The sequence below is a fragment of the Haliotis asinina genome, chromosome 2, assembly GCF_037392515.1.
Source record: "Haliotis asinina isolate JCU_RB_2024 chromosome 2, JCU_Hal_asi_v2, whole genome shotgun sequence".
Taxonomy (NCBI): domain Eukaryota; kingdom Metazoa; phylum Mollusca; class Gastropoda; order Lepetellida; family Haliotidae; genus Haliotis; species Haliotis asinina.
The window spans coordinates 28,834,505-28,847,844 of record NC_090281.1 but is presented as its reverse complement, the minus strand read 5'-3'; the positions used below and the strand labels follow the sequence as shown (position 1 = coordinate 28,847,844).

General features: G+C 41.9%; 1 protein-coding gene across 5 annotated transcripts; it reads left to right on the top strand.

Annotated features, from left to right (window-relative positions):
- Positions 1 to 330: 330 nt before the first annotated feature.
- LOC137273534 (quinone oxidoreductase-like) lies at positions 331 to 10,242 on the top strand. 5 transcript variants are annotated; one of them, XM_067806269.1, is made up of 9 exons: positions 331 to 563; positions 4,283 to 4,408; positions 5,168 to 5,320; positions 5,498 to 5,661; positions 6,016 to 6,067; positions 6,690 to 6,839; positions 7,127 to 7,228; positions 7,819 to 7,914; positions 8,725 to 10,242. In XM_067806269.1, exons 2-9 carry the CDS (start codon positions 4,289 to 4,291, stop codon positions 8,884 to 8,886), a joined length of 999 nt encoding a protein of 332 aa, XP_067662370.1. In that variant the 5' UTR covers positions 331 to 563; positions 4,283 to 4,288; the 3' UTR covers positions 8,887 to 10,242. The 5 variants fall into 5 exon arrangements, with proteins under 5 accessions (XP_067662370.1, XP_067662369.1, XP_067662366.1 ...); XM_067806268.1 differs by having other exon boundaries at positions 516 to 1,013; XM_067806265.1 differs by lacking the exon at positions 331 to 563 and adding an exon at positions 976 to 1,237.
- Positions 10,243 to 13,340: the final 3,098 nt, after the last annotated feature.

Below are 13,340 nucleotides of genomic sequence, written 5' to 3'. Positions count from 1 at the left end.
TACCACGCACTCCGAGATTACCATGCGTGAATTCTGAAACATTACTATTTGCACACGATCGATTTCGGGATAGGTTTGCATTCATTCATTTATTCATTCATTCATTCATTTATTCATTCATTCTGCCATGCAAGGGTTGACATGACCACAAATGAATATCTTACAACAAAAATAGCTGTGCTGATAGTGATTTAGACTAAAGTTTGTTTTCTCTGAATGTGTACTCGTATAATTTTGACAGAAAAGAACACATGAAAAAGTGAGATGAAATGGAATTTAACGTCGCACCTGAGAATATTTAGCTCATACGACGACGTGCATACGTGTATGTGTGGCTGTGTGTACTAGCCCAGACTTAAGCTGGCGTCGTACGTAGTTCGTGTAGCGGCTACAAATTTCCCAGTCCCTGGCTTGGATTCGAACGACGGACCTTTCCATTCGAGGTCGGCCGCCATGTCGTCATGACCAAAGAGATTAACCCCGTCAGCAAGCTGACAAGGTCATGATGTCATCTGTGGGATGACTCCACGTCCAGCTACACTCGCATTAACGCAGAACGCCAGGTAGGGGCCAACAAGTATACCATATTTAACGTGTTTTTTTAAATTGAAAAAGAGTGGTGAACATAGGGAGATCTAAACTTGCTTCGTTTATGGCTTTAGCATTACAGAATGGGTTAGGCAGAAAGGAAAATAACGCGGGTTCATGCTCAAACATAATCAGTTCCTACATTCCTCGTTTAAAATCTAAACAAATAAAACGTTAGCATAGTCTTTCTTGCAGCTAAAATAATAAATTTAATCGTGTTAACTGATTTGTGAAATCCTAGTCAATGTACAGTATGGGTAGTATTGTACATGAGTTGATGTACGGTTGAGTTGAAAATAACCAAAGCCATCTTCTGGTGCCATCAACTCGAGGCCCATTCGTCAACAAGGAGACAGGAGTTGTGTCCCCTTACAAACACCCGGAAGTGCCGGACCTGGTCTGACTGACGTTTGCACGTGTGAAAGGTAGGGTCGATAGCGACGTTTACAGTTAACGACACTTAACAATATGATCGTTGCGTGAATGCTGCTAGGACATGAGCTTATACATGTCCTGCTCCAGTTGTCATGGTATCATTGTCAGTCTTCTAATACTGCTGGCGTCTTTGGCTCCGCGGACCTCGCAACTTGCACAAGAGCAAGAGGCTGCAGGTAGTGTCGAGGCTGATCACTGTCACGCCTCTGACCAGGTACACGATTTAGCATCATTGGCCTCATGTCTGGGAAAAGCTTTGTCGTTAGCATTAGAAACATGTTCATTGCACTTTAATAAACTAAATAACGGGCCATGTATGTTAGATTTTATGTGAGGGAAAGGAATTGAAAGCCTTGACCCGTATAACTAAATGTTAAGACGACCTGAATGACTCAGCACAGCGTGTCCTTATAAGTTACCAGCATTAAGTCCCAGTTGAACGAAAATTTATATTCTACATTTTCAATGAACTGACAATTGATTTTCATAAAGTTATACATACTCCAGTCCTGTTCCATCTAGTAAAGTGCCTTATCTATAGACACCACACCAGCCATGTGGACATTTGTCCTTAAATTTTTGCATAGTCATCTTATCTCTAGTGATTAAATATTCAGTTGTGCTGCAGTAACCTCATTTAGTACAGGTCAGGTTAAGGATGGAGGTGTACTTGTCTCTATCTTGTCTAGTGTTGATATTCATGGTTATAGTATTGGTGACAAAGCCCATTTGTAATTTGATTCTAAGATATATGGGGAAATCAATGATGCATTTGTCGCAGCTGACAATGGAATATACATGATGAAATAGGTGTCTCAACACCGGCCTTAGTGAAAAGTGATTTTGTAAACACTATCCAATATGGCGGAAAGCGGATTTTGACGTTCGTGTAAGTGTGTTTCCGAAAACATCCCAACTGATTGTGGGTTCAGCGGCGACGATTCAGAATGATCGTTATTGGTTTCATGAAAACTTGATATTAGTGATATGTTATTTTTGAAATTCAATACTCCCAGTAATTATCTGATTTTCGCATTTCAAAACATACAGCAAATAACGAATCGCGAAAAGCGACATTCATGATGAAACCAGTTTTGAAGGATTAAGCACTTCAGCTTTGTCTGAGACAATAGTGCATGGTACGAAGAAACAGGAAATTTCCCACAGAATTCACAACTGTGAATACATTTGTGTGCGTGATATATTTAGAATTTTATTGGACTTCAAAGTGAAGATTCAAGAGGAATGACATATGTGTCCTGTGGCATCCAGGGGGTTAATGCTATAATGGACGTGCACCCTATGTACATGTTTTGCCTGTTTTGTTATAATAGTGTGAGCAGTGAAATGTCTTTACTGTGGCTTGATAGATAGATTATTTCTCTAATAAAATATCGATAGTTCAGTGTTAGTGATAATTTTTCACATATCAACCTTCATCATATCTTAACCCTAGTAAATTTTTGGACAACTACGGCAAGAAGAAGGGTATGAGAAAAGATAATCACGTGGGTGGGGAGAGGGAGGGGAATGGTATTTCACAAGGCAGAAATGTCCTCTTATCTAGACTTGCCTCTTTGAAGGATAGAATTACAACCATGGGCCTAGCCCTCCGTACAACCTTGCAGCATGCAACAGTTATGCCTGTGTTTAATAACACTTGTGTAACAAGTAACGGTTTTCAAATGTGGTATATTACACTTAATATGACAATATTTATGTAAATATTTTTCAAACAAACAGAAACACTCAAAGAATAAAATCGCGTACCCTGAATCCACGTACGATATGGTATATAAACACTACTCAGTATCTAAAATGTCAGAAATTTTAAACACACTTAGTGTTAGCATGTATTTTCGAAAACATCCCAGGCAATTCTAGGTTCATCAGCAAAGTTTCAGAATTATCATTGGTGATTTCATGAAAAACTGATGTCAGTGATCATTAATATGCCATTTAGAAATTAAGAACTCCGAGTAATTATCCAATTTTTACAGTTCAAAACATATATCAAATGACACTGTGAATTTCAAATTTGTGTAAAAAGTAAGACAAGTAGAGAGATCTAATCAAGAGTCAGTTTCATTATTCTCAATGAGTACGTTCTGAATTAATACATATACTTTACTAATCTAGATTTTCACAATGATTGTAGCCCTAAAATTATTATGTTATCGTAAGAAAGTCACTAAGTGTCATCGGGGCAGTGGGGTAGCCTAGTGGTTAAAGCGTTTGCTCGCCACGCCGAAGACCCGGGTTCGATTCCCCACATAGGTTCAACATGTGAGGCCCATTTTCTGGTGTCCCCCGCCATGATATCGTTGGAATATTGCTAAAAGTGGCCTAAAACGAAACTCACTCACTCACTCACTCACTCACTCACTCACTCACTCACTCACTCACTCACTAAGTGTCATCAAAGCATGTCTTCTCATTCATTGCCCTATGTGGAGCTGTACAGGTCTTCAGCACTGAAAAGACCCGTGAAGGTCGGGGTAGAATGGGCCTACAGCAACCCATACTTGCAATAAAAGACGATTATGCTTGTCATAAGAGGTGACTAATGGGATCAGGTGGTTGACATATGTCATCAGTTCACAGTTGCACAGATCGATGCTTATACTGTTGATCACTGGATTGTATGGTCCAGTTTCATATATTATGTGCACAGTACAGACCGCTGCCACGTAGCTTGAATATTGCTGAGTGTGGTGTAAAACTGAACTCACTCATTAACAATTCATTTTAGCAAGTGTATTATCATGGATCATGAAAATACATGATGCACCAGATAATTGTTTCACCCTATATATGTACTAAGACATACGATGCACTGAGAGTATTATTGTGTTACGCAGGCCGGTGTTATGTTGGCCACAGTATTCCAAAGTGTTACACTGTAAGTAGGTGTGATGTGGTAAGCTCTTACCACAGGACATATTGCAGTACAAAGTCTTTGGTTCATCCATTTCGGTTCTGTATGTGAGATAGGATCGTAATGCAGAATATTGACAACAGGATTGAAACCGTACAGAAATAGATAGACTTTGACAAATTGATTCAATTTCTAGACATTTTGGAAAATGTTTGAAAAGGTTTATAAAATAAGTGTATGAAAAACAAAAATACCAAGTCTTTAGATTGTATTACGGTACACCGAACCAAAGACAAAATACCATCATTCTACTAATACCACGCTGTACCGTTTCACCGCTGGTTGTTAGTTGACTCTGTTGACTTGTTTATTGTTGATCAGGATTGTATGTCCAGTAGAAGTTTTGCGCGTGCAGTAATGAGGGCGATCAGAGTTACAGAGTTTGGGGGGCCAGAAGTTTTGAAAGTACAGAATGATGTCCCCATACCTCAACCAAAGGCATCCGAGGTAAGTCATGACATCTGTGACAATAATGCTGTATACCATTGTGCTCCACTTGTACTTCTCTAGTACTCCACTCATGTCATTTGTCTATATGTTCAACTTATACGCCACTTCTGTTCACTTGTATTCCAGTTCCACTTGTACTTTACTTGTCTGGTACATGCATTCCTCTTGTATTCTAACTATTGTACCTGTACATGTACTTAACTTACACACCACTTGTGTTCAGCTTGTACTGCAGTTCTGTTCCTTTAGTATTCTTCTTCCTTCACTTGTAAGTTGTATCTAATTATTGTACCATCCAACTTACTCACTGTTGTATTCTACTGCAGTTCTGTTCAGTGTGCAAAATAGTTTCCAAATTTTGCTAGCCAGTCACGCTACCTATGCCTGAAAGTTACTAGCCCACAAAATAATTCACTGGCCCGATGTTTGAATGTAGACACAGAATTCATTAAGCAAATAAACATGTTTATCAGGCTATAATCTTTCAAGATTTAAAAGTGTGTTATAACTTAGCAAGTGAAAGACAGTTATATATTTACAAAACGACCTCCGGAAAATTCACCAGCCAATCAGGCCAGTGACATGGAAGATTTACTGGCCGTTTGGATTTTTAGTAATTATACTAGCCACAGGCTAGCAGGCCAGCGACTGGTTCTGTCCCTCTTTTACTTCACTTAAATATCACTTGTATGTCAGTTGTACTCTTCTTGTACTCTTCTTGTACTCCTCTTGCATTTCTGCTTGGCGTACCTGTAGGTGTTGATCAAAGTCAGTGCTGCAGGAGTCAACCCAGTAGATACCTATGTCCGCAGCGGTGTGTATGCAGCCAAACCTGCTCTGCCATACACCCCAGGGATGGATGTCGCGGGGGTCGTCCAGGATGTTGGGGCGGATGTTAAGAAATTCAAGGTAAACATAACTATAAATTTAGTGATAGGATGTGTCCATTTCCAACCAGTGTTATTTCTAAAAGTGGTGTAAAACTAGACTCACTTGTTCATTCATTTAAGATATCAGTGATTCAGACATGCATGCCAATTGTGTGTACGGATTGACTGAAGTGTTTTCTTGTTACTATGGCTACAGAAGGGCGATCGCGTATACTCCATGCGAACATCTTCCGGAGGTTATGCTGAGTTCACCACAGTCGAGGAGAAGTATATTGGTCGTCTTGGTGATAGCATCACATTTGAACAGGGGGCTGGAATTGGCGTCCCTTACTACACAGCTTACAGAGCACTCTTTCTGAGGTAAGCATTTATAGAGCTCTCCTGCTGTGGTAAGCAGTTACAGAGCACTCCTACTGATATAAGCAGCTTACAGTTACAGAATAGAGCATCAGTCTCTAACTAGGTCAAACTCAATACAGACACAAAATGCACTTAATGTAGTGTTATGTGAAAATGAGAGTACGGTTACAGAAACCAAATTTCCGGATAGGTAAGTAATTTTACAAAGTTGTGAATTTGTTTTAAGGAACTTTCATTCGGAAGTTTTTCGGATATCTGAGGTTCACATTAATGGGGCATGACTGTAATCAGAATTTGTTGGGCCAGAAACCAAGTAATGCCTGTAAGCGCTTATGGTCATTTTGTTTCCTTCAGAGGTGAGACCCGCCCTGGACAGACCGTCCTTGTTCATGGTGCCAGTGGTGGGGTGCGTATATGAACAGTTTCAGTCTTCATCAGCAACAGCATCTGATTTCACAATAGTGGTAAACTTTTACAACCACTGTCACTCTGAACACTTATTATATGGATATATCTGGAATATTGTTTAAAATGTTACTCTGTGGAAGCTCTCTCACACACTTACCCCAACCACTCACTCACCTCCTGCCACTCATTTGGTTACAACTCACTCACTCCCCACTCCCCACAAAACAACTGCAAATCCCTCTCTGTTCAATAACTTGCCCATAACTCACTCATAGTCACTACCCCTATAATCACTACCCCTTATACATCTTTCAGTTTTTCAGTCACTCAAAATTTACTGACAACATACCTCACTCACTCAAGTCACTGTCACACGCACTCTAAATCCATTTTCAAGTTATTTAGTCCCTCAAAATTCACTCACTTATAACGTGCCCTCCCAAAATTCAATTCCAGCCTTATTTATTCACCCTCAGTCACTCACCCAAATTCAATCCCATACTCATCCTAAACCAGATCCCACTTACTTACTCAGTTACACAAAATCCACTCAGAATCCTCTCAAACCCCTCCTGCTCGCGCCTTCACTCACTCACTCACTCACTCTCTTGTGATGCCAGGTGGGTACTGCAGCTGTGCAGATCGCCAAGTCACGTGGTATCCGAGTGCTTGGCACAGCAGGGAGTCCAGAAGGAGTGGAGGCAGTCAAGAAGAATGGAGCAGATTTAGTGTTCAACCACCGTGAAGAGGGTTACATACAGAAGATCATGGTAAGTTGAACTAGCATCGTACTTTGTAACTGTTATGTCTTCGGACTGTGTAGGACATGCAATATGCTGTAGTAGTGTTCATATAGTTCAGGGTGGTTGGATATCCTAGTGGTTGAAGTATTCACTCATTACACCAAAGATCCAGGATCGATTCCCCACATGGGTACAGTGTGTGAAGCTCATCTCTGGTGTCCCCCACCATGATATTGCTGGAATATTTGCTAAAGGCAGGGTAAATCATAACTCACTCAAGTAACTGGAGCTGATTGATGTTGTGTGTTACCCAGGATGCAACAGGAGGGGAGGGGCCGGATGTCATCCTTGAGATGTTGGCCAACGTTAACCTGGAGAAGGACCTCAGCATGATAAAGTTACATGGACGGATTGTGGTAAGACTGTTATCATTGCTTGTGTCAGTCATGCTGTCAGCCCTTGATATCTCCACCACATCCTCTGTACATCTCCTTCAGTCACCTGTTCTGAACACTGGGGTAGTGGGATAGCCTTGTTTGTTAAAGCGTTCACTTGTCACGCCAAAGACCTCGTTTCAATCCCTATATGGGTTCAATGTGTGAATCCTATTACTGGTGTCCCATGCCGTGTTGTTGCTGGTATATTGCTGAAAACAGCATAAAACTAAACTGGTTAATTCTTAAATCCGTTCTGTTAACACCTTACCTACACACACATGTGGGACGATGAGGTAGCCCAGTGGTTGAAGTGTTCGCCGGTCAAAGACCTAGTAGGTATAATGTGTGAAAGCCCATTTCTGTCGTCTCCACACATGGAGCGATGGTTAATGTGTATGCCAGTCCTACGAAAGGCTTGATTCCCCACAATGGCAGAACACATGGCACCCATTTCAAGTATACCATGCTGTATATCGGAATATTGCTAAAAGTTGCTTAACAACCAGCTTACTCACTCAATGCAGCCATGTTAGCTGATAACTTGAACTTGTAATGCCTTGTGCCCACAGAACATTGGTTCCCGTGGACCTGCAGAGATCAACGCACGTGCCACAATGGCTAAAGAGTGCATCATTACAGGTGTCATGCTCTTGATATCATCAGATGTAAGTATCATGATCAACATAAGATATCGACCTGTGAATATTTGAGATAGAATTGAACTTCAGTAACCCGTGCTTGTCGTAAAAGGGATAGGGTGGTCAGACTGGCTGACTTGGTTGGCATATGTCATAGTATTCCAATTGCATAGATCAGTGCTCATGTTGTTGATCACTGGATTGTCTGGTCCACACTTGAGTATTTACATGTTGCTGATCATTGTCGCGATAAATTAACATTATCAAAATATATCAGAGAATATAATTTGTCCATGTTTCAAACAGAAGATGAACAATACATGCAGTACTGTGTTTTTGTAGTTGGGTTCAATAGTGAAAAGGTCCCTAGTCCCTGATTGGGGCACAGTGCTGGGGTATCATTCACTGGGCATCCTTTCACTCATGCCATCACTCGCTCACACACTTTCATGCACTTGTATCATCACCCTTGCATTCATGCATTCACTCATGCCATCGCTCGTGCCCTTGTACCATCACCCTTGCTCTCATGCATTCACTCATGCCATCGCTTATGCATTCACTCATACCATCGCTTATGCCCTTTTACCATCACCCTTGCTCTCATGCATTCACTCATACCATCACTTATGCGTTCACTCATGCCATCGCTCATGCCCTTTTACCATCACCCTTGCTCTCATGCATTCACTCATGCCATCACTCATGCCCTTGTACTATCACCCTTGTTTTCATGCATTCACTCATGCCATCACTCATGCACTCACACAGGCAGGCCATCACTAATGCACTTGCTCACTCATGGACTTACCCACTCATGCACTCTCTCACTTTCAGGCTGACTGGAACGAGATGCATGCAGCATTTGAGGCAGGGATGTCCCAGGGCTGGCTGCGTCCCATCGTAGGGAAGGAGTTCCCCCTAGAGAAGGCAGCCGAGACTCACGACCTTATCATCAACACCAAAAGTGCCCAAGGAAACATTGTGCTGAAACTCTAGAAACTGCAACAGTCCCAACAGCAGTGTAACAGCTCTCATAGTGACTGCATTGCAGCCACTGGTTGCTGAGAGTTTCATAGTTACCATAGCAACATATGAACTGTCATATACCAGCTAAATGTTTCCTATAGATTGTTTTTACCTACTTTACACTGAGAAAAGTGCATCTTAGTCCTCTCAATATGTATGCTTAAAGTGTGCTTGTTTTGTAATCTGATGCAAATATTCAAGATTTGTGAGGCTTTAAGGGATGTTGGAGTGGCTCAGTGACAAGGGTGTTCACTTGTTGTGCTAAAGGCCCGGGTTCGAGTCCCCTCATTGGGACAATTTGTTAAGTCCATGGTGTATCCTGTTGTGAAATTGCTGGAATATTGCTAAAAACCATGAAAAGTGGCGTAAAACCATGATCTGTGTGATTGGCATTTTAGAATTGATGTCTGCATTCATGTTAACAATAGCTTCTAGGAATGTTTCCATGGATACAACAGCATTGATATGGTATCTGTTTACCTAGATGGTTCCAATGAAAATATATTGTCTGGTTAATAGGTTTTACGGTACACCCAGCTATCACAAAGAAGTTCCATCTCCATTCTGGTTTCCCCTGCATTATATTGCAGGAATATTGCAAAAAGCAGCGTAAAACCATACTCAAGCAATCACCTAAAGACTGACTAGTGAACAATCTTTTTCAAAATTGGTCTTTGGCAACCCATGCCAAAAATGGGATTGTGTGGTCAGGCACACTGACTTTGTTGACACGTCATTGTATCCCAGTTATGCAGCATTAAACAGTAAACAAACAAATTCCTGAGATAGAAGTTGACTATGCAGTGTTCCCCTCAGTGGTGCCAGTTCAGTACTGACTACAGTATTTTCACTAGTTCCACCTGTTCATGACTATCTCTTTATTACTTGATGACAGCTCAGTATTGCATGTCCTGTGGTATTAATCCAGTATTGTCTATTCAGCAGTTTCTGCTCAGTGATATCTTTCAGTACATGCAGTTCAATTTCGTCTGTTTAGTTGTGGCAGGTCAGTGATGTCTAATCAATACTGTTCAGTGATGGTTTGACTGCTATTAGTTCAGGACTGTCTGTCCGGTGCTGTCTGATCCATCCCATTTGAGATTACAGAAAGCTGTTCCTATGCTCAATGTACAATGTCTTACCAGCTGGCTACTCAAGAGAGTTTTAAAAAAGCTGATATCTTGCTGATATCTGTTACTATGGTTACATGCGCAATAATGATACTTTTTTATCAAACTACATCTGTTGATTGTTATTCTGGTGCTTCAAGATATTTTCTTGATGTAATATGTGCAAATGTATTCAAGCAATATATTGATGCTTATAGTTATTTGTTGATGGATTTTTTCCCGAAATATGATACAAAACAGGATGTGAGTGTGTTCAACAATCTCATGATATTGCTGGAAAGAAGCGTAAATCCCTACTCACTCATTTGCATGTCATTTGACAACACAAATGTCACAGGCATCAGGTTAATGCGACCTTAAACAACAACCAGGCGACCACTGAGGACTGTATGGGCAAAATCTTGTCTTACCCAACCCACTACAGTGAGTGAGTTTAGTTTTACACTGCTCTCAGCAATATTCCACCTATATGGCGGTGGTCTGTAAGTGATTGAATCTGGACCAAACAATCCAGTGATCAACAACATGAGCATCAATCTACACAACTGGGATAGGATGACATGTGCCAACCAAGCAAGCAAACCTGAGCGCCCGATCCGGTCAGTTGCTGAAGATCTATTCTAACCGGGATCTTCCAGGGCTCAACCCACTGTAGTGGTGACAGGGTACGGGGGAAACAACAGCTTCATAGCCTATTGTCTTCTGTCAGACACCTTGTCGGGACAATGAAACTAAATATTCTCTGAAAACAGAACGCTGATTATCAGTTAGTATTCACGACAGTCTCGGGTAAACAAAGCCGAGTATCTCCATGATCACAGTAATTAGCGGGTATCTACAGATCCACCCGTACCACTGACGTTCCTTCGAAGCCATCATTCGCTAGGGGTAACCGAAGACCTCGATTGGATTAACATGTGTGAAGTCCATTTTGTGTATTCCCTGCCTTGATATCGCTGGAATATCGCTAAAAGCGGCATAAACCTAAACCCACTTAGTCATTTTTCGTAGCCCTCGTGACACGTGAGAAGTTTCCAGCCTCCACCAGCTGGGTGTCCAATGACATGCCTTAACAGCAAAATGAGGATTAGCTGGCCACTGTGAGGGTTGAATATGGATTGAATTCAGTAGGGAGAGCTCGATCTGGTTATTGGCTTGATTCAATGCCCATGCTGTTGATCGTTGGTTTGTGACAGGACTCATAATGATTTGTATATGGGATCATTGTGTAAAATATATGTTTTTAAGGTTTGATGTGGATGTGCCACCCCGTCTCTTTTGGAGTAACCCTCCACCGCCCCTACTAATGAAGCACATCTGTACATCTCTACGACCTGCATCTGCAACGTCCGTACGCCCCCTCTCCATCCATCTATGCATCGCCTCTTCACTCGTACAATCCAACTTCAGTCCGCCGCCGACACATACGTGCATCCCATCTTCACCCCACCCCGACGCGTTCGTACATCCCGACGAATTATAGCCCGACCAGTGAAGTTCCGGTTTGAATTGGTCATCGCTAACCCATGCTTGTCGCAAGAGGTGACTGAAACGGCCAGGCTCGTTGACATGGTTGACACATGTCATCGTATCCCAATTACGTAAATCATACTGTTGACCGCTGGACTGTCTGGTTCAGTCTCGAATATTCACACACCGCTTCTGTATAGCTTGAATATTGCTGCGTTGTACAACGACAACATGAAAAACACTAGAACTACAGACCGCCAACAATACATCGTACGCCAACTCGTAACAACCCGTAGGGCGGTTGGATAGCCTAGTGATTAAAGCATTCGCTCATAACGCCGAAAGCCCGGGTTCGATTTCCCACATGGATACAGTGTGTGAAGTCCATTTCTGGTGTGATATTGCTGTAAAACGTACCTCACGTAACATCCTGCACCAGCTTCACGAGGCACTCAACCGTAATATATGCTGATCTGTTTCGGAACCGAAAGTGATGTGATGCGACTTAAACCGCATTGTGTAGATAATCCCCACTGATTGTCGGCGCAATGATAATCCACCAAATCTTCCCGGCTAGGTCTGTGGGTCCCAGCTTGTGAGGGGGTCAGTGAAGTGTAGATGATACCAGGATTACCAAAGCTGTATCCAACGTGCCCCGACAATACAAGGAGCACTTGCGGTCTAGTGACTAGTATTCCACACAGCGGAGGAGGTGTTCACGGGCCATCAGTTCAACAACCAAGACACTGTTAGTGTTACCAATATCCTGAGACACTCAGAACTATTCGAATACTGAATTCGTTTCTCACATATCGAACGTAAATGACCAGTTAAGGAACAACACTTACGTCATCTTTGGTGTCGGAAGTTAAACCCACGTTAATCCCAAAGCTTCGAGGATTAGATTACTGAGACCAACGGACGCGGACGCCATATCTGAGGGCTGTGTCTTTGGAAACCTGAGTCGTCTGCCACTTTGTCGTCTGCTTGTTCCTGTTGAGGAGGGCAAGATCCAGAGATCCAGTACGAGATCCAGCACGCGAGGGTTTAGGTGACAACGCTTCTTTGCTCAAAAGGCGTGTGAAACAAACCTACACTGACGCCAGGACTATACTTCATTGTATTAGAGTGGTGAGTTTCCACTTCCACAGATGATCCAGAAATAATCTGAAAACTTTCTGTTTACCCAACGTAGCCTGCGGAGGACAAGAAACAAATCACGTATTAAACAGGTATGTGTTGAATATTTAAGTGTTCACTTTTGTTGTGACAACAGACCTGCATAAAATCGTTTATAAATGTCTCACGATAATCCATATCTGTCGCCACGGGTGATCACACGAACAGTTTGGGTTATACAATACTGAGGGAAACAAATAAGGGAACACCACATCCCAGTAATGTTTCTTATTCAGTCTCAGATTTGTCACAGTACCAGGCAAAGCTTGTGAAGAAACCTGGAAAAGTATTAAGAAACACTTATACTTTCATGTGTACCCCTATTTGTTTCCCTCAGTATATATACCATGTCAGCTGTCGATATTGTGCGTCCAAAATTTAAAATCGTGTGTTGACGACTTTCTTTACTTCTGGACTTTTTGTTTTTTACTTAACGTCTTTACTTAACGGTAACATCAACTATACATGGCGGCGGTCTGTAAATAGATGAATCTTGATCTAACAATCCAGTGATCAATAACATGAACACCGATCTACGCAATTACGATACGATGACATCTGTCAAAGTAATCCAACCTGACTACCCGATCCCGCTAGCCTTTTGCTTCAAGAGGGTCATGTAAAACAAGGCGTAGTCACAGAACC